The 22,470-nt window shown below is 40.9% G+C and overlaps 1 protein-coding gene across 1 annotated transcript in view; it reads left to right on the plus strand.

Annotated features, from left to right (window-relative positions):
- Window positions 1-22,470, plus strand: part of BRCA2 (BRCA2 DNA repair associated) — an 86,906-nt gene that overhangs the window by 50,056 nt on the left and 14,380 nt on the right. Inside the window, exons 16-20 of the mRNA XM_074959363.1 lie at window positions 2,002-2,172; window positions 2,490-2,844; window positions 3,540-3,695; window positions 9,417-9,561; window positions 19,283-19,404. Coding sequence (XP_074815464.1) covers window positions 2,002-2,172; window positions 2,490-2,844; window positions 3,540-3,695; window positions 9,417-9,561; window positions 19,283-19,404 — 949 coding nt within the window. The remainder of the gene's footprint in view (window positions 1-2,001; window positions 2,173-2,489; window positions 2,845-3,539; window positions 3,696-9,416; window positions 9,562-19,282; window positions 19,405-22,470) is intronic.

Raw genomic sequence — 22,470 nt, forward strand, 5'->3', positions numbered from 1 at the left:
ACCACTATACACAGTAAGTGTTTATAAGATGGTAGCTACCCTCTTACTACAGGTCATTAATGCACATTTTAGTCTACTTATGTCATTGTACTAAAGAATATTTTAAGCCTTTGTATTTATGGGAGGCTTAATGTGTGCATTAATGGGTCATCTGTCCATTTCTCCACTGTGGTGATCTGCAAATAGAAATATGGAAGGTTGGCTTATATTAAAATCAGGAGCATATTTTTGGAGGGATTTTCAAGACTCATGTAGCCTGGAAGCCTGCTGAATCTTTTGATTGATATCTTTTGACATTTTTCAGGTGCGCTTAAGGGGAAGGGTTTTTTTTCGGTTTTTTTGCATGATGGGTGAGAGAACTGGCAAATCTTCCAGTTCAATTATTACTTTATCTTCCCCTGCAAAGGGAAGTTGGATTTATAGAGTGAGATCCTGACTCTACAAAGGTCAATGGTAAAACTCCTGTTGATTTCAGTGGGTCCGGTTTTCATTCATACCTTTTTGGCAGCTTTCTGAAGTTATAAGAAAGGTCTGAAGGATTTTTTGTTTCTACGTTAGAAATTCAGGGCTTGTCCACTCTGGAAGCCTCTGGATAATTTCACTATTGGCAAGATTATGACATGGAGATGATCCCTCTAAGCTAGTTTGGTTTCATTTTCTCATTTTTATTCGGATTAAAAATTTGTGAGTTTTTTATTAACACCTATCTTATTAAAACACTTGGTTGAAAAGTTCTCTTAAGGATTTAACACTTAAGTATTTAACACCCCTGCTCTTCAGATGAAGGACTAAAAGCCCTTTATCCTCAACTGTGAGTTGTCCAAGGAGTCTACCAAACAAACAAACAAAAAAAAACGGGGAGACAAGTCATTCCTAAAATTACTAAGGAAAACAACTAGCGGAAAAAAATTCTAACTTTTCTTATTTGAGGGGGGGAAATGCTGTTTAAGGCTTTTTTTAATATACATCATTAGTGGTTTGGTTTAGATTATCAATTAGCAAAATGTCACATCACATGGCTCAATCAATTTATTAATCAGATAGATCAGCACAGAAGGGTTTATACATTACCTGTTTCAGGGGAACAGTATTGCAGCAGTTCAGTCTGTCCCAAAGTGTGAGCTTAATTTGGCTTATATTTATAGTCCACTTGTTTATTACAAGAATAGTAGAATATTATATATACCTTACTCCTTTTTTCTTATCTAGTTTCATACCTATATTTTCAGGATACAAAGATATTTGTACCAACCATACACAATAACATTCCAGATATTAGTAGACGGTAAAGTAGGTTTAGACAGTAAAGAAATGAACTGTTTTCTCTCCCAGCACACAATTTATATGTAACATTCCTTAACAGAACATACAACTTCTGATAGAAAGTATATTTCCACAAAAGATCTTAGCATTAGTACAAAGCATTCTGGGAATCCAGTTCATAGTTATACAACTTAGCCTAAATACAAAACATTTTGTAAATATACGTGATATTGGCTAAGAAGGATAAGAAACAAAAAGGAGGCAAACATATCTCTTTCCTCCACACTCGCTATCCCTACCCATTTGCAGTCCCCTTCTAAAGATCAATTAAAAGCAAAATATACACACGTAGTGTAACTCTACTGTGCACTTTTATAAATCAATTATATGTTACCTTGCTACTGGCCATTTTGCATATTAGTTACAACCCAAAAGACATCATATGAAGCAAAACATCGCACATTTGGTTTTGATTATTTTAGAAAGATTTTTTAAATATTTTATTTTCTTGTCAACATTTTTCATATTTTCTGATTCAGTGCCCATTCCTGATTTCTCAATAAATAGGATATATTAAAATATGTATTTTATCAGTAATTTTCCAGTACATGCACCCTTAGATGTATTCCTATATCAAGTACCAAAGTACTAATATAACAGATTAAAATATTATTGAAAATACAAATTTGAAAAACTTAAAATGGTGTTCAGTTTAATATTATAAAAATTTGTATACAGGGCACTCTGTGATATACCTGGTGTGGATCCAAAGCTAATTACTGAAGCCTGGGTCTACAACCACTATAGATGGATTGTATGGAAATTGGCAGCTATGGAAATCTCTTTTCCACAGGAGTTTGCTAATAGGTGTTTGACACCAGAAAGAGTGCTACTTCAGTTAAAATACAGGTAAGTGTACAGCAGTATATGTAAGGTTTTTGCTGCACTGTAAGTTTTGTGAATTTTGCACACATCAATTTTATCTTTATGAATCTGTTTTAATGCTTGTGTTATTTAACTTCATCCCTTTGATACTTAAAATATGTCATAAATATTTGCAAAAATAAATAGAAGTTCCAGTTTCTGCCAAGGGGGCTTTTTCATATAGATTGGTTAGTTATAGTTAATCACTGTTTAATTTAAAAGAAAATATCTTAGACACTGTATATTTTCAAGTGTATTGTAAATGCATTGTTCCTTTTTTTTTTTTTTTTTTTTTTTTGTAGATATGATTTGGAAATTGATAAAAGTCAGCGATCAGCTATCAAAAAGATAGTGGAGAGAGATGATACAGCTGCAAAAACACTCATACTATGTGTTTCTAAAATCATATCATTAAATGAAAACATGCCTGATATCTGTAGTAATAAAAACATTGTGGAAAGCAAAAAAAAAGCAGCAGTGATTGAAGTTACAGATGGGTGGTATGGGATTAGGGCTCTCTTGGATCCTCCTCTCCAAGCACTGTTACATGGAAGAAGGCTGACTGTTGGTCAGAAGATCATAGTACATGGAGCAGAACTTGTGGGCTCTCAAGATGCATGCACACCATTGGAAACTCCAGACTCTCTTATGTTAAAGGTGAAATTAAGTATTACTTTTTAACTTGATTAGATGTGCATTTTGAGGGTAATGGTAGTTATCTCGGCAGTGCCATAGGTGTAGTTGGTGCTTTACAGACAGATAAAAAATATATTCTCTGTCAGAAAGAATTTGCAGTCTAGATTTGATGGGCCATGACATGACAGAGGGATAGAGGATATTATACGAGAGAGGTAGGAAATGAAGGAACGTTTTTATACAGCAAAGTTGTATCAAGTTACTACATGTTGACGTGTTCTTTAAATGCTTTTTAAAAAAAATTGGTACTAAATCGCTCAAGAATGTGAGACGTTTGTTTGGGAGGGGGATGAAAAAAGTAGGTTTTGGGGAACGAGTTTGAAGGAGAGAGGAGAATTTGGGACACAAGTTGTTTCTGGGGTATGAGATGTGCGAAATATTTTTATTTGAGGAGCATTCTATTCTGGTATGAAGTAATAAGTCTGTTAGGTCTCATGGACACTCACTATTCACTAAAATACATGAGGCCATCAGTTTGCATATCTCTCTATTCAGATGTGGTTCACACTGTGAAAAAGTTGGAAAACCCTTAATATGTTCAGTTTCACAAATAAGAACATTTTAGATTGAGAGTTTTCCCACTAAATTAAATTACTTGCTGATCTTTTTGGTCTGTTTGTGTGGTATTTTCACTGAAAAACACTTAATTTACTCAGATTTCAGCTAACAGTACTCGACGTGCTCGGTGGCATGCCAAACTAGGATTTCATCAGGATCCCAGACCTTTTCCTTTGCCCTTGTCATCACTTTTCAGTGAAGGTGGTACTGTTGGGTGTATTGATATAGTTATTCAAAGAGCTTATCCTATTCAGGTACCGTATGAATACTTTTGGGCTAAAATGTTTAATAAGATGATGTATCATTTGTGAAATACTAATGGAGTAGATTATCGTTTCATTATGTCTGCACTTGACTTAACACTTCAAGAGGAGTGTATTCCTCAGTGTACCAACTATTTCAATTTATGCCCATTATCCTCTAATCAGCTTTACTTTTGGCTCCTCAGAGCCTGGAGTAACAGAGTGTTTCAGAACGTTGTAATTTTTAAAGTGGGAGACTTGTTTGAGAGTGAGCTGAGGAAAAATGTTGATGAACAACCTTTCAGCTTAAAGCAAAACAAACCAGACCAGTTGGGTTCAGTTTGTAGCATACAGCACCACTGTATAGAAGTTAAAAATTAAGGAGCATTGTTAGGATTGCTGCTTGTCTTGCCTGAGTTGGTTGCATCACTATGTGACCTATTATCATTATATTTTTAAATTTCAGTGAAAATAAGTTGTGAATGTTTATAAAATAGAACAGAGTCATTTTAAACACCACCAGAAATTCAGATGGAATTTTTTAATATTCAGATACATGCTTCCTTCTGCAGGCCAGCATCTCCCACAATACTGATCGCACTCCTCTCAATAATTTTGTAGCACAACCAGTGCTGGCCACACACCCCTCTCCATCTTGATGGCAGAACTTCAACTTCTTCAGCAGAAACTAGTGGCAGTTTGCATTGCTCCTGACCATTTTCTTTGCAAGCTTTATTTTTATACATTTTTTGGATAGTAGCAAGCAACTTTTACCCCTTCTTCCTCCTGTTTGTCTTCTAGATTGGGTATTTAGCAGTGTGGTGGTTTCAACCACCTGGATCTACTGCTGCAGCACTTCCTTGCCTCTGCTCCTGTCTCAGACATGGCTGAATTTTACCATGAACCACAGAGCTAAACCAAAGTGGTGGTATCATATGTGAGGCAGCTTTTACAGGCTTATCAGAAGGCAAATTATGTCATGTCTGTTCTCATCCAGTCAACCTTTGCGCTGCCAGTGCATCGGGCTGAAAGTCAGACCAACATGTTGGGACACCCCTCCCCTGAGGAATGGCAACTCCAACAGAGAATAATTTGATGTTTCTGATCATCTCAGGGAGAGAGTCTAAGGATGAGACCAGCACCATCCAGCCAGCTAAGGGAGGTAAATTTCACAAAAGACCCAGCCCAGAAGGACACTGTGTTTATCATTTCCCCCAAGATACTGAAATGGATCTTCAGTTCCACGGGAGAAATAAAGCAGGCCTTCTACACCGCTCCTCTTCTCCCCTACATGAATCAGTGGATTCTCACAGGTAGTGGGATGGTATGACAGATATGAGACATTGATAGCATGGAAACTTCAAAAGACTGATCTAGACAAATTGGAGGATTGGGCCAAAAGAAATCTGATGAGGTTCAACAAGAGTCCTGCACTTAGAACGGAAGAATCCCACGCACTGCTACCGGTTAGGGACCGACTGGCTAAGTGGCAATTCTGCAGAAAAGGACCTGGGGATTGCAGTGGACGAGAAGCTGGATATGAGTCAACAGTGCGCCCTTGTTGCCAAGAAGGCTAACGGCATATTGGGGTGTATTAGTAGGAGCACTGCCAGCAGATTGAGGGAAGTGATTATTCCCCTCTATTCGGCACTCGTGAGGCCACATCTGGAGTATTGCGTCCATTTTTGGGCCCCCCACTACAGAAAGGATGTGGAAAAATTGAGAGAGTCCAGCGGAGGGCAACGGAAATTATAAGGGTGCTGTGGCACATGACTTACGAGGAGAGGCTGAGGGAACTGGGCTTATTTAGTCTGCAGAAGAGAAGAGTGAGGAGCGATTTGTAAGCAGCCTTCAACTACCTGAAGGGGGGTTCCAAAGAGGATGGAGCTTGTCTGTTCTCATTGGTGGCAGATGACAGAATAAGAAGCAGTGGTCTCAAGTTGCCGTGGAGGAGATCTAGGTTGGATATTAGGAAACACTATTTCACTAGGAGGGTGGTGAAGCACTGGAATGGGTTACCTAGGGAGGTGGTGGATTCTCCATCCTTAGAGGTTTTTAAGGCCCAGCCTGACAAAGCCCTGGCTGGGCTGATTGAGTTGGGATTGGTCCTGCTTTGAGCAGGGGGTTGGAGTAGATGACCTCCTGAGGTCTCTTCCAACCCTAATCTTCTATGATTCTATTACTGCAATGCTGAGTTGTGCAAGACACTATGGGCAGATGGAATATTCATAGACTTTTGCACCAATATGTATTGCTGTGAGCTACGTATCGTATTCTGGCTCCATGGGAGGAGGGTTACAGATCTTCCTCCAGGAACTAAAATTCACTGGGGAGTAATTACTGCAAAATCCTGGAAAGGCACACAACTCCAGAGAAGTATCACCAACTGGAGGAATAGCATGTACTGGTTCCGATCAGCTTCAAGAAGCCCAGCAGCCAAAAAAACAAGCTTTATACCAAAAGGAGCATCCTGAACTGACTCACTCCTTCTCTTGATCTACAAACTGACATGATATTTTAAACAAAAGTGAAAAATCCTGCTGGAAGGGTTTGAAGGATTTTGAAAACCTACTAGGGTCTCCATGTGGAAAGTGGATAACAGACAGTAAGCTTAGCATGTATGTAGGCAGTTTATTTTATCTGTTCCCTCTATAATGCTTTTGTCCTAAATAAATGTACTAGGCTGGGTGGTCGCTGGTAAATACTGTCATAGCCCTTAGGAGAGAGCAGAACTGCAAGTGCTAAACTAAAGTCAGACTGTTGGGATAAGCACAGTGAATTGTAAGGGGACTGTAACTGTAGCACTCCGGTCTGGAGGGAAAAGGAACATGAAATCCTGCCTATAGAGAGATGGCAGCTAGAGGCCTGAGACCTTAAAGAGGTGCCCTGGAGGAGACCACAAAAGGAACAGAAAGGCAGTTAACCCAGGAACTGTGGCAAAAGGGGACCTTGTTGAGGATGATGCAGAGGTAGAACTTGAGAGGCCTCAAGGTTTTTGATAAAAAGGACACGAGAGAGACAGACACTCCTAGTGGTCAAACAAATATAAAAAAGGAAAGAAAAAAATTACAAGAAATCTAAGACCTCTGGCTCAGGCTTCACCACATGTACTCAGGATGGGAGAGCTTTCTGATTCAGGCTCTGAGCAGAGCATGGAAAAAAATGCGTGGAAAGGTTGCATCTCGCATCCAGAGCAGATACCTGATGGGAAGCCCAAAGGCAAGTACCTGCCAGGCAAGTCTCTGCCTGAAAAAGCAATCCCATTGTATTCTTCTTTTGAAGATATGATCAGTGATAAATGGAATACTCCTCAAAAGCATGAGCATATCAGCAGACATGCACTTAGATACTACAAGGTGCAAGAGCCAAAAAATGCCATCACATCAAAGGTAGATGCTACAATGGCATTAGCAAAAGATATGATAATACTAACCAAATGGGATTCCCAAAGATACTACTGATAGTAAGGTGAAAATCATCCTCAAAGGGATTTTGAGTCTTCCTTGGTTGCCCTCACTGTCCTTGGCCACTTGTCTCCTTTGCAAAAGCTATCCCCATGTCCTAGCTGGATGACTCAAACACCCTGGACAACAAGGACCAACCTGACTTCATCTACCGTTAAGAAAATATCCCTAACAACAGCCTTTGTGGCAGATACCTCAGTGGATGGTGTGAGATTCTCAGCCAGGGCCATCACATCCAGTTAACAGCCAGGTACCAAATGTGGTTGTGCTCGTGGATGGCAGATGCCCACTACAAACAAATGCTGTGCTCATCCAAATTCACAGGCACTGCCCTATTTGGAGAGGAAGTGGGTGACATAGTGGTGGACAGTGCATTTAAACAAAGCAGTTCCTCCTCTGCCCACATGGTATCTTGAGAAAGGACTACAAGCCCAATGTCAAAGGCTTCAAGGATCCACGCTATTCCTGGCCAGTTATGCAGGTGGAGCAATACAAGGCATCAGATTAATGTCTACAAGATCTATCACAACATCCTGGGCAGAAAAAGCTTAAGCTTCCACTGAGGAAATCTGCAGAGCAGCAACAAGGTCCTCTATTAACAACTTTTGTTAGATTCTGTAAGGCGGAATTTCTGTCCTTTGCAGGGGTCTCCTTTGGAAGAGAAGGTGCTGCATGTAGTGATCCAGAAATAGTTCCCATTTTGGCATTTAATTTCAAGGGGAGACTTCCCTGTCTTAGTCTTTCTATATCCCTTCCTACTTAGGTGCATTGCTTGCTACTTTCCATGTGTCTCAGAAATGTGGGAGACAGTTGGCTGCAAAATGGAGAGTTTCTTATCCAATAATTTTCTTTCTGTTTAGCAGCATCTTCCACAATTCTGCTCTTCCTGTATGGCTTATTAGCCAATGGACAAATTTAATTTTTATATCTCTAGTTTGTGAGCCAGTTAATGTAGTGTATGTAGTTTCCTGGTTGGCTCTAAAATTGTTACTAATATTCCAAGAGTTCTTACGCAGTTTTGGAATGAATAGTCTGGCAGCAAGCCAGAGAAAGGACTGTGGTCATCACAGGCTATGTTACAATGTTTTAATCACCACTGGAACTGCAGAGAGGAGGGGAACCATTCATATATCTCAGAATTGTGGGAACAGTTGCTAGCAGAAAGCGCATACTCAGCTAAGAAGTTTCCTATTATCATTTCCTTTTGTTTTGCTAGTTTTCTTGCAAATAATTCTCTCTGGGATAAAACAAAGCTGTCCCTTGCGTCCAGCCTATACTCTTTGTCCTCTCTGGTATCTTTCACATTAATAATGCTAGGCACTTCTGTTGTCATGGTTCCTTTCAGAGGTCCAGTTTCTTCAAACAGTCCTTCATGAGTAAACATTTGTACTATTGCTTTCAGTCTTTGACTCGTCCCTCACTTTTAGACTGCAACAGAGATAGAGTTACTGTTTTTTGTAGCTGTCATCTCAACTAAGCTACAGCCCTGAACTTTGGAGTTATCTTTATTAATTTTTAGTAAGCAGATAAAAATACAAAAAATATAAAATTATTTATAGCTTGTATATGTTCCCAGATACCATATACTTCATGGAAGCTACAACAGAATTATGCAATTTTATAATTGATCAGATTCAAGACTATACTATAACACAATAAGGTGGAGATTAAAATAGTAAAATGGGAGAAGATGTACATGAGGAGGAAGGAAGGTCAACCAAAGCCGAAGGGAATTAGGGTGGGACGTGGCAGCTAGATAGGATGGAGAACTGGCATTCTTTGAGCAGTCTGTTATTTGTATTCAAACATACCTAAAGAAACAGGGTCCAAATATCTTCAATTTCATATAACTGATTCCTAGGGTAGTAAGCTATTCTTTTTTTGGCTGCTAATTTGGACAGATCCGAATACCACCGCTGTATTTTGGGCATAAGCCTATTCTTCCATTTTTGTAAAATCATGCACTTGGTAATCATTGCAGCCCTCAAGTTTTTGTGGTGGAGATTAAACCCAGTTTAGCAGGTGTAATGTCAGATTTTAACCTAAATTGAAAATATTGCAATAGAGGGAGAGGATAAGGGAGTTTTTCAAAACTGAAATGAAAATTTGAGACCATGCAAAAAATCTAGTTTTTTGTCCTTTATTGATGATAGTGAAAAAGCTTCCAAAAATTGCCGTTATTGGAGGGAGAATAGAATTTTAAAAGACTGGGTTAGGGCACTTATAAATAAATAAAAGCCTTAATTTTATATGTGAATTCTTATTCCAGTGGGTGGAAAAGGTACCAACTGGATCATATGTGTTTCGTAATGGTCGAGCTGAAGAAAGGGAAGCTGCAAAGCATGCAGAGAATCGACAAAAACACCTGGAAGCTCTGTTTTCACAAATCCAAGTGGAGTTTAAACAGCATGAAGGTAAAACTGTTTGTTTCAAAGTGTGCAGTGTAGTTGTAGCTATGTTGGTCTCAGGATATTAGAGAGAGAACATGGGTGAGGTATTATCTTTTATGTGACCAGTTTCTGTTGGTGAGAGAGACAAGCTTTTCAGTTCACACAGAACTCGTCTTCAGGTCAGGTCTTCTGTTTCACTTTCTCGAAGGTATTCTCATTGTTACAGGAATGTGTTGTGTGAACCCAAAGATCTTGTTTATAGAGGATTCTCCTGTAAATGCTGAAAAAGGAGTTTTCCTGAAATACTTTGAGAGATACTACTAAGATTTTCTGCCAAGTCTGAATGCAGTAGTTTTGGTTTTTTAATGTTATTTCTGAGATGTTTAAGGCAACTCTGATGGGCTGCTACTCCCCATCGCTTGTAAATAATCACCAGAAATACTACAGTAGACCCTTCAGAGTTATGAACACATTGAGAATGGAGGTTGTTCATAACTCTGAACAAAACATTATGGTTGTTTTTTCAAAAGTTTACATCTGAACATTGATTTAATACAGCTTTGAAACATTACTATGCAGAAGAAAAATGCTGCTTTCCCTTTTATTTTTTTAGTAGATTATGTTTAACAGTACTGTGCTGTATTTACTTCTTCTTTTTTTTTTTTTTTTTTTAATTCGTGTGTGCATGTGTCTGTGTCTCGACTGCTGCTGCCGCCTGATTGCATACTTCCGGTTCCAAATGAAATGTGTGGTTGACTGGTCAGTTTGTAACTCTGGTGTTCACAATTCTGAGATTCTACTGTAACTTGTTAACAGATTTTTGTACATAATTTAGGACTTGTTCCTGTGAGGTGTAGACTTGGAATACACAAAAACAAATGTAGAGTCACTGATAGTTGAGTGAGGTGGTTGTCGCAATTTCTGGTGAACTGCACCTCTGAATTCTTCTGGTCTCAGGCCTCTAGCTATCACCAGGTTCGTAGATTCTAAGGCCAGAAGAGACCAGAAGAAGTGATCATATAGGGGACCGTCTGTGACTCCACGGTGAGACTGCTACAGTAATCAAGGGGTTCATATTTGTTACTTGCTTGGTGAAATCTAATTATAGAACATACCACCAGTTTGGGGTGACTGCCCTGTTTTGGATAGTCTGCCATGAGGTAGCCACTCAAGGTCGTGAGCCCCTCCTGACAGCATGACATGGTAAATAGTGAAGAGGACAGATCATTGATACAGAACAACCTGGATTGCTTGGTAAACTGGGCACAAACAAAAAATGTGTGTTTTAATATGGCCAAATGAAGTTATAGATCTAAGAACATACGCCATATTTACAGGATGAGGGATTCTATCCTGGGAAGCAGTTAACTCTGAAAAAGACTTCAGGGTCAAGGTGGTAATCAGCTGAACATGAGCTCCCAGTGAGACACTGAGGCCAATGGGGCTAATTAGGTCCTTCTTTGCATCATCAAGAACTCTCAAGTAGGAGTGCAGAGTTTGTATACTTCTCTATTTGGCACTGGTGCAACTGTTGCTTGACTACTGTGCCCAGTTCTGGTGTCCATAATTCAAGAAGAATGTTGAAAAACTGGAAAGGATTCAGAAAAGAGCCACGAGAATAATTAAAGCGTGCCGCATAGTGATAAACTCCAAGAACTCAACCCTTAACTTATACCTTGTTAAGTTAAATCATAGATTCATAGGACTGGAAGGGACCTCGAGAGGTCATCTAGTCCAGTCCCCTGCACTCATGGAAGGACTAAGTCTTATCTAGACCAGGGGTTCTCACAACAAATTTTTTGGTGGCCTCGAAGTGCAGCCACCAACTCTTGCTGGTGGCTGTGCTGACAATTTTTCCTAAAATACTTAATTAACTTTAGGAAAAACAAATATATATGCACATACACATGTCCAAATCATTATAATTTATTGAATATTTTTTGCAGACTCAATAATTAAAATAATGTACAGTTGCTTCTCTTCTTTACAGGATCTTAACAGAATAGAAACACAAATAAGGTGCTCTGCAGGTTCTTATCTTTTTTGTTATTGTTTCTTTTGCTTTTTTTGGTTGCTTTTGTTAAAGGACTTGCTAGCTAGTAAGTCTGCTGCTGTCAAAAGTGATATTAACAAATATACAAATATCATTTTCCACAGCAGCAGACTTACTCAGTCCTGGCAAGCCCGGGGACAAATTAAGCCTGGATAGGGAGGTCGGTAGGGGGGATGTGAGGGACAGAGGGGAATGCATGACAGGCTGGCGGGGGTCACGGGTGATGGGGGGTGAGCCCTGCAGTTGGGGTTGGAGCCCTGTGACCAGAGCCTACTGCCTGCCACTCCAGGGCTGGAGCCTGAACCTACATCCCCAGGAAGGTGGGGAACTCGCTAGCTGCCTGCTCCTCTAGCATTTGTGTCTCCAGAGGGGGCCAGGGTCCAACCCCTGGTGGCCCTTTGGGAGGGACCACTGCTTCCCCCCACGCCCCCCATCACTGCTTAGGAGGCTGTGTCTGCAAGAAAAGCCCCTGGTGGCTGCATTTGAGAAACACTGCCTTAGACTCTCCAGTGTATCTTGCCACCCAGGCAGACTGGATTTAGTGTTACTTATACCAAAAATCACACAATATTCAGGTTGCTTCCAGTCCCAAGAGACCAGTTACTTACCCCAGATCAATTTGTATCTTCTGTCTCACACCAAAGACAATGCCTGTAGCCAATCCTGTAATAAACTAAGTTAAAGGTTTATTAACTAGAAAAAAGAAATAAGAGAATTATTTCCAGGCTAAAGCAAGCAAACATAAACACAAATAAGTTATCTATGATTTTTAAAGATACTACATCTCCGTCAATTCAAGATGGATTTCAGGGCGGACCCTGGGGGTCTCTGCCTCTCAGTTTATAGCCTATGGCCCTGTCAGAGTTCAAACAACAGAGCTGTAACATCTTTCTTTGTCTTTGTTTCGTTTCCGTCATTCAGCCTCCAAGTCCATAGACCAGCTTCCTTGCATGTGGTGTTTCTAAGATGCGATAGGGCCATTAATCAATCCTTTGTATTGCGATGTTCCCATCTGATTTTGATTGTTCTTCTGGATGGTGGCAGGAAACTCTCTTCCCATCTGAGTTCATAAGTTTAGAGCAAATATTTTCAGTTATAAAGCAAAACTTACCTATTTCCTTACAGCATGGAATACAGACATTACAAAATAAGATTAATGCATACAGCAACTTACCAGCATTCTATAGAGTCTAAACACATTCTTATAAGACTAATACCTGTTTTGAGCAAAACTAACACATAAGTGAACTGCTCCGGTCTCCAGCTATGAGTTTGTCATTTCTTAACTAATGCCTGCAGCCTTGGTACCTGGCCTGCCAATGTCACATACCACTCCCCAGTCTTTGTGTCATCTGCAAATTTTGTCGGTGATGATTTTATGTTTTCTTCCACATCACTGATAAAAATGTAAAATAGCATAGGGTCAAGAACTGATCCCTGTGGGACCCCACTAGAAACACATTCACTTGATGATTCCCGGTTTACATTGCATTTTGAGACCTGTCCATTAACTAGTTTTTAATCCAGTTAATGTGTGCCATGTTCATTTTATGTCATTCTGTTTTTTTAATAATCGTACGGTACCAAGTCCTGTGACTTACAGAAGTCTAAGTATATTACATCCACACTATTACCTTTATCAACAAAACTTGTAATCTCGTAAAAAAACAAAACCTTAGTTTTACAGGGTCTGTTTTTTCCCATAAACCATGTTGATTACCATAAAGAATTAAAGGAGGACAAAACAGTTCATTATTTTGAGTCCTGTATCATGTGCTGTATTACTTGCCAAGGATCGGTGTCAGGTTGACAGGCCTATAATTACAGAGGATGTCCTGTTAATCCATTTTAAATATTAACACACAACATTAGCTTTCTCCCTATCCTCTGGAATGTCTCCAAAGTTCCAAGATTTATTGAAAAGCAACATTAATGGTCCAGTGAGCTCCTCGGCCAGCTCTTTTAAAACTCTTGCAGGTAAGTTATGTGGACCTGCTGATTTAAAAATTCCTAACTGTAGTAACTCCTATTTAACATTCTCCTAAGTTACTATTGGAATGAAACATGTTTCATCACATGATATTACTTATATAATCTGATTGTCCTATGTAGAGAAAATAAATATTTTCTCTTTTTTGCATTAATATTGACAATTCTACCATTTGTATCTAGTAAAGGACCAGTTCCGTTAAGGTTTTTTCTGTTCCTAATGTACTTAAAACTCCTCCTTCATTGTCTTTAACTCTGTTGGTCATAGAGTTCTCCATGTGTCCTTTTGAGTTCTTTATCAGTTTTCTACAATTCATAACTTCTGATTTATATGCATTACTCTCAACTTGCCCTTTCTTCCATTTGATATATATATTTATGAGTTCAAGACATGGGATAGAATCAAGTGATTCTTCTACTCTCATACCAGGCCCTGGGGAATAATCCCCTGCTAACTACCCATGATTGCCTCAGCAAATCTGGTTTAAGCTCAGACACTCTGCCCTCTGGGAGCAATGACAGTTGAAGTGAGAGACCAATCATCCTCCTTTAAGCAAAATATTATTTATTAGAATAAAAGCCTTTAAGAAAAATATACTTTAAAAATAATAAACTAGCCTTTATGAATGCCTGCTTTTCCCTAAAATTTACCATTTCCTGAATCTGGGAAAGTCCAGCTCCTTCAGACTCCTCCATCGAGTCTGACAGCATGTCTTCCTTTCAGAGCTCACTGACAATTGATTCCCTCTTCTACTTCTGAGAACCGCTTTTTAATTGTTTGTCCTTTTCCTCTCTAGTTTCTGGCCTGGCAAAACACCTGTGTCACTTTGGCCTGGAGCCTGGAAGTATGCCATTGTCTTATCTTAGAATCATAGAATACCAGGGTTGGAAGGGACCTCAGGAGGTCATCTAGTCTAACCCCTGCTCAAAGTAGGACCAACCCCCAACTAAATCATCCCAGCCAGGGCTTTGTCAAGCCTGACCTTAAAAACCTCGAAGGAAGGAGATTCCACCACCTCCCTAGGTAACCCATTCCAGTGCTTCACCACCCTCCTAGTGAACAGGTTTTTCCTAATATCCAACCTAAACCTCCCCCACTTAAACTTGAGACCATTACTCCTTGTTCTGTCATCTGCTACCACTGAGAACAGTCTAGATCTATCCTCTTTGGAACCCCCTTTCATGTAGCTGAAAGCAGCTATCAAATCCCCCCTCATTCTTCTCTTATGCAGACTAAACAATCCCAGTTCCCTCAGCCTCTCCTCATAAGTCATGTGTTCCAGTCCCCTAATCATTTTTGTTGCACTCCGCTGGACTCTTTCCAATTTTTCCACATCCTTCTTGTAGTGTGGGGCCCAAAATTGGATGCAGTACTCCAGATGAGGCCTCACCAATGTCAAATAGAGGGGAACGATCATGTCCCTGGACCTGCTGGCAATGCCCCTACTTATACATCCCAAAATGCCGTTAGCCTTCTTGGCAACAAGGGCACGCTGTTGACTCATATCCAGCTTCTCGTCCACTGTAACCCCTAGGTCGTTTTCTGCAGAACTGCTGCCTAGCCATTCGGTCCTTAGTCTGTAGCGGTGCATGGGATTCTTCCATCCTAAGTGCAGGTTCAGTGAACGTGTCCTTGTTCAACCTCATCAGATTTCTTTTGGCCCAATCCTCTAATTTGTCTAGGTCCCTCTGTATCCTATCCCTACCCTCCAGCGTATCCACCACTCCTCCCAGTTTAGTGTCATCTGCAGACTTGCTGAGGGTGCAGTCCACGCCATCCTCCAGATCATTAATGAAGATATTGAACAAAACCAGCCCCAGGACAGACCCTTGGGGCACTCCACTTGATACCGGCTGCCAACTAGACATGGAGCCATTGATCACTACCCGTTGAGCCCGACGATCTAGTCAGCTTTCTGTCCACCTTATAGTCCATTCATCCAGCCCATACTTCTTTAACTTGCTGGCAAGAATACTGTGGGAGACCGTGTGAAAAGCTTTGCTAAAGTCAAGGAATAACACGTCCACTGCTTTCCCCTCATCCACAGAGCCAGTTAGCTCGTCATAGAAGGCAATTAGATTAGTCAGGCATGACTTGCCCTTGGTGAATCCGTGCTGACTGTTCCTGATCACTTTCCTCTCCTCTAAGTGCTTCAGAATTGATTCCTTGAGGACCTGCTCCATGATTTTTCCAGGGACTGAGGTGAGGCTGTCTGTCCTGTAGTTCCCTGGATGCTCCTTCTTCCCTTTTTTAAAGATGGGCACTACATTAGCCTTTTTCCAGTCGTCTGGGACCTCCCCTGATCGCCATGAGTTTTCAAAGATAATGGCCAATGGCTCTGCAATCACATCCGCCAACTCCTTCTGCACTCTCGGATGCAGCACATCCGGCCCCATGGACTTGTGCTCATCCAGCTTTTCTAAATAGTCCCGAACCACTTCTTTCTCCACAGAGGACTAGTCACCTCCTCCCCATGCTGTGCTGCCCAGTGCAATAGTCTGGGAGCTGACCTTGTTCATGAAGACCGAGGCAAAAAAAGCATTGAGTACATTAGCTTTTTCCACATCCTCTGTCACTAGGTTGCCTCCCTCATTCAGTAAGGGGCCCACACTTTCCTTGACTTTCTTCTTGTTGCTAACATACCTAAAGAAACCCTTCTTGTTACTCTTAACATCTCTTGCTAGCTGCAACTCCAGGTGTGATTTGGCCTTCCTGATTTCACTCCTGCATGCCCGAGCAATATTTTTATACTCGTCCCTGGTCATTTGTCCAATCTTCCACTTCTTGTAAGCTTCTTTTATGTGTTTAAGATCAGCAAGGATTTCATTGTTAAGCCAAGCTGGTCGCCTGCCATATTTACTATTCTTTCTACACATCGGGATGGTTTGTTCCTGTAACCTCAATAAGGATTCTTTAAAATACAGCCAGCTCTCCTGGACTCCTTTCCCCCTCATGTTATTCTCCCAGGGCATTCTGCCCATCAGTTCCCTGAGGGAGTCAAAGTCTGCTTTTTTGAAGTCCAGGGTCTGTATTCTGCTGCTCTCTTTTCTTCCCTGTGTCAGGATCCTGAACTCAACCATCTCATGGTCACTGCCTCCCAGGTTCCTATCCACTTTTGCTTCCCCTACTAATTCTTCCCGGTTTGTGAGCAGCAGCTCAAGAAGAGCTTTGCCCCAATTGGTTCCTCCAGCACTTGCACCAGGAAATTGTCCCTTACACTTTCCAAAAACTTCTTGGATTTCTGTGCACCACTGTATTGCTCTCCCAGCAGATATCAGGGTGATTGAAGTCTCCCATGAGAATCAGGGCCTGCAATCTAGAAACTTCCGTTAGTTGCCGGAAGAAAGCCTCGTCCACCTCATCCCCCTGGTCCGGTGGTCTATAGCAGACTCCCACCACGACATCACCCTTGTTGCTCACACTTCTAAACTTAATCCAGAGACACTCAGGTTTTTCTGCAGTTTCATACCGGAGCTCTGAGCAGTCATACTGCTCTCTTACATACAATGCAACTCCCCCACCTTTTCTGCCTTGCCTGTCCTTCCTGAACAGTTTATATCCATTCATGACAGCACTCCAGTCATGCAAGTTATCCCACCAAGTCTCTGTTATTCCAATCACATCATAATTCCTTGATTGTGCCGGGACTTCCATTTCTCCCTGCTTGTTTCCCAGGCTTCTTGCATTTGTGTATAGGCATTTGCTGATCGTCCCGCTTTCTCACTATGAGGCAGGAGCCCTCCCCTCTTGCGTTTTCCTGCTCGTGCTTCCTCCCGGTATCCCACTTCCCCACCTACCTTAGGGCTTTGGTCTCCTTCCCCTGGTGAACCTAGTTTAAAGCCCTCCTCACTAGGTTAGCCAGCCTGCTTGCTCCCTCTCTTCATTAGGTGGAGCCTGTCTCTGTCTAGCACTCCTCCTTCTTGGAACACCATCCCACGGTCAAAGAATCCAAAGCCTTCTCTCCGACACCACCTGTGTAGCCATTCGTTGACTTCCATGATTCGACGGTCTCTACCCGGGCCTTTTTCTTCCACAGGGAGGATGGACGAGAACACCACTTGTGCCTCAAACTCCTTTATCCTTCTTCCCAGAGCCACGTAGTCTGCAGTGATCCGCTCAAGGTCATTCTTGGCAGTATCATTGGTGCCCAGGTGGAGAAGCAGGAAGGGGTAGCGATCCGAGGGCTTGATGAGTCTCAGCAGGGTCTCCGTCACATCGTGAATCCTAGCTCCTGGCAAGCAGCAGACTTCTCAGTTTTCCCAGTTGGGGCGGCAGATAGATGACTCAGTCCCCCTGAGGAGGGAGTCCCCGACCACCACCACCACCACCCGCCTCCCTCTCTTGGGAGCGGTGGTTGTGGAACCCCCATTCCTTGGACAGTGCATCTCATGTCTTCCAATCGTCGAAGTCTCCTTCTGCTCCCTTCTCTCAGATGTATAGTCTGATAGTCCACTCTCCGCATTAGTACCCGTGGAGAGAACATGAAAACGGTTGCTTACCTGTATGTGCGTTGCTGGTACATGGACGCTCCCCTTTCTTCTTCTGGAGGTCACATGCTGCCAAATTTCTTCACCGTCCTTCTGACGATTCAGAGCAGGCTGTGCAGCGGGGACAGAACATTGTGTCCGTAGAAGCATATCCTGACGTCTGTCCAGGAAATCTTCAGTTTCTCTTATGCAACGCAGGGTCGATACTTGTTTCTCCAGACCTTGAACCTTCTCTTCCAATATGGAGACCAGCTTGCACTTTGTACAGACAGTCACTTCTGTCCTGTGGAAGAAAGACAAACATGTCACATCCTGTGCAGGTAACAACAGCTGAACACTCACCATCCATATTATCTTCCTTCTAAGAGCTTCCTCAGGTGTTGTAGTAACTACTCAGAGAAGCCAGCACAATGAAAGCCTCAGTGGGCTCTCCCCAGGCGAACTCCCAGACAAACTCCCTCTGTTAGCCTCTCCGCTGTTCGCCACTCAGCTGGTTCGCAGCTAACTGGCTTTTTATAACAGTCAGGCCTACTCAGTTGCCACCTCAAGTCTTTTTTGCAAGAGTTTGCTTATCTAGGGAGACATGTTGCCTTTCTGTTTGTTCTTCCTGCGGTCCCTTCTTACACTACAGCAATACATTTGTACAGGAAGGTCTTATAACCCAATATACAACAACTTCCCTTCACTGACCAGGTCCCATAAAGGATCCATAAAATTGTTACATCTCATTATTCTTAGAATATTGCTTAGCAGCTCCTATAGTAATCATAACATTATTACGTATCAGCTCCTTTTCCCTCACACTCGTTACCCTGCACAAAGAGGTCCTGACTTGTCTTGAATCAACACACTGACATAGATTCACAAGCCATTAAAATATAAAAGTAAAGTAGTTCAGCCACCTAATTGCAAATAATATTTTATCCCTCTTATATGACAAAGATGACTTTCCTTTTTAATAGATATTTTCTATTTTTGTCTCCAGTGATTCTATAGAGAGTTTATACCAGTGAGCTTATACCACATTCTCCTATTTGAAATCCAAGTGAATAGTAGACTTTCTGCCACTTGTATTACTAAAAAAAGTGAATTCTTGTATGGAGACTCAGCCTGATATTTTCATTCAGAGACACTTTGGCCACTCAAATGAGCTTTCTACATCACATTTTTAGTTGTTGTTGTTTTTAAGATTGTAGCAAACATTTTTTTAAACAGACAAACCTCAAAGAAGAGCACTGAGATCGCGTGCACTCACCAGACAGCAGATTCATACTTTGCAAGATGGTGCAGAGCTTTACGAAGCACTTCAGAATGCATCTGATCCTGGTTGTATGGAGGTAATTATTAATTGTGAATACTACCCTCAAATACATGTGGAATGTCCATTGTTTTTATTCAATAGTAGTTTCTGCTGGATTCAAGGACATATGACCTTAAATTAGTATTGCCTCTTGCCTTCTTGTGAGATGTTCTGCAATGTGCTGATCATTAAATAAGAATTCAGATTCAAATAATTTTAAAAGATGGCATGCAGGATTCAAATTTTGTTGCATTTTTTCACTCACTAGTATTGGTCTGTTAGAACTGTCACATTTCTGGAGTTACCTACAGAGTTGTAGGTAACTCCAGAAATGTGGTCTCTTCAAGGGCATCTCTTTAGGTCTTAGAAGGGTGATGACTAGTGGCCTAAGGACAGGAACCAATGTTCCTTTTCCTTCCAGACCAGAGGATTAGGGTTGCAGCCCCCTGGCAATTCACTGTGCTTATTCCAGCAGGTCTGACTTTTAGTCCAACACCTGCAGTTCTGCTCTCTACCAGGAGCTGTGACAGCATTTACCAGTGACCAGCCAACTTTTACAAAGCCCAGTATATTTATTTTGGACAAAAGCATTATAGAGGGAACATGTAATAAAACAATAAATAGTCGACGTACATGCTAAGTTTACCAGATGTCAACCATCTTCCATGTGGTGACCCCAGGGTATCTTCAGAGTCCTTCAAACCCTTCCAGCAGGGTTTTGCCCTTGGTTACAGTCTCATGTAAGGTTGTGGATTAAGTGAGGGATCTCTAAGTCAATTCAGGTTGTCACTGTATTACAATTTGAGGGCTTGTTCCTGAGGGCTCATGAAACAGGTATAACTAGTCAATGCACTTTTTCCAAGGGGGAAAAGCTTTAAAGATTGGGTATCTACCTATTTTGGCACTGGGACTCTGCATTAATCAACCCCTATCCCTGTGATTCCATATTCCATAGGAAACACATGCGGGGAACCAGGAACATAAAGATACACACATAAAACTTATTAATACAAAGGTCTATGAATATTATGTACCCATAGCATTTGGCATATCTCAATATAATAGTCTTTGAAGTTTTCCATGTTTCCAAGGTCTCACATCTGTCACATCTCATTTAAAGAGAAGAGTAACAATATGAGAGGGGGTGGAGGAACTGAGTCAGGCATTCTTTCATAAAAATAAACCAGAAGTTTCCCAGTTCTCCACAAAAACAAACATATTAATAAAAATAAATATAAAAGATGTTTATTGAATTTAATAAACATTATACTAGTGGATTTTAAGGTGTGAAAAGATGTACTCTAGAGTAGAGCTGAACAGAAATGTTTTGACTAACAGTTTCATCAGAAATTGCCAGTTTGTCAAACTCAAAATTTCTTGTGAAAATGAGTCGGGTTCAGCTAACTTTCACTCAGTCACAGGCATGTTTCCAGAGGTACCCTGGCTGCTAGGGTTCTAAAGGAACCCAACTAGGTCTACCATGCAGTCTGCTTCCAGGCCAGGTTTTTAGGGTCCTTGGCTTCCAACATTTCTGCTTCAGAGCTAGGAGCCTGGTAGCCTTGGAGGTCCTGGGAACCCTGGCTCAAGCTGTGGCTCTCAGCTCAGGCTCTCAGCTCTGCAGTCTGTTCATATTTTGGCCTTACTATTTAGTGGTGGGAAGCAGTGAAACTGACATGAATTATGTCAGGTTCACTGGCAGCTGCTGGGGATTGGGGAGCATGTTTTGTTTCAAAAACATTTTATTTCAAAAACACTATGTTTCAGTGTTTCCCAAACACAATTTTTTTGAATCCGCCAGTTTCATGAGAAAATTTGTAAAATTTGGTTTCAGTTTGAATGAATCTGAAACCAAATTTCAAAATACTGAAATTCCCTATGAACAGAAAATTCCAAATTTTGGGCAGCTCTTCTCTGGAGTTAAGCTCCAACTGTGAACTGTGAAATTGTACAAATCTGTAAATATATGGCTCTACAAAATTATTTTCATTGATAATTTTTTTGTTGTTGTTGTTATTTATTATTAGGGCTGTCTATTAATTGCAGTTAACTCACATGATTAACTCAAAAAATTAATCACAATTTATTGCACTGTTAAACAATAGAATATCAATTGACATTTATTGAATATTTTTGGATGTTTTTCTACATTTTCAAATATATCGATATAATTAAAACACAGAATACAAAGTGTACAGTGCTCACTTTATTATTTTTTATTACAAATATTTGCACTGTAAAAATGATAAACAAAAGAAATAGTATTTTTCAGTTTACTTCATACAAGTATCTTTATCATGAAAGTGCAACTTACAAATGTAGGGGTTTTTATGTTACATAACTGCACTCAAAAACAAAACAGTGTAAAACTTTAGAGCCTACCAGTCCAGTCAGTCCTACTTCTTGTTCAGCCAACCGTTAAGAGAAACAAGTTTGTTTATGGGAGATAATGCTGCCCACTTCTTAATTGCAATGTCACCTGAAAGAGAGAATAGGCTTTCGCATGGCACTGTTGTAGCTGGCGTCGCAAGATATTTACGTGCCAGATGCGCTAAAGATTCATATGCCTCTTCATGCTTGAGCCATCGTTCCAGAAGACATGCTTCCATGCTGATGACGCTCTTTAAAAAAATAACATGTTAATTAAATTTGTGACTGAACTCCTTGGGGGAGAATTATATGTCTCCTTTTCTGTTTTATCCTCATTCTGCCATATATTTCATGTTATACCAGTCTCTGATGATGACCCAGCACATATTGTTTGTTTTACGAACACTTTCACTGCAAATATGACAAAATGCAAAGAAGATACCAATGTGAAATTTCTAAAGATAGCTACAGCACTCGACCCAAGATTTAAGAATCTGATGTGCCTTCCAAAATCTGAGAGGGATGAGGTGTGGGGCATGCTTTCAGAAGTTTTAAAAGAGCAACACTCCGATGCAGAAACTACAGAACCCAAACCACCAAAAAAGAAAATCAACTTCTGCTGGTGGCATCTGACTCAGATGATGAAAATGAACATGCGTCGGTCCGCACTGCTTTGGATCATTATCCAGCAGAACCCATCATCAGCGTGGACGCATGTCCTCTGGAATGGTGGTTG

This window comes from Natator depressus, chromosome 1, assembly GCF_965152275.1.
Source record: "Natator depressus isolate rNatDep1 chromosome 1, rNatDep2.hap1, whole genome shotgun sequence".
In the NCBI taxonomy this organism is placed as follows: domain Eukaryota; kingdom Metazoa; phylum Chordata; order Testudines; family Cheloniidae; genus Natator; species Natator depressus.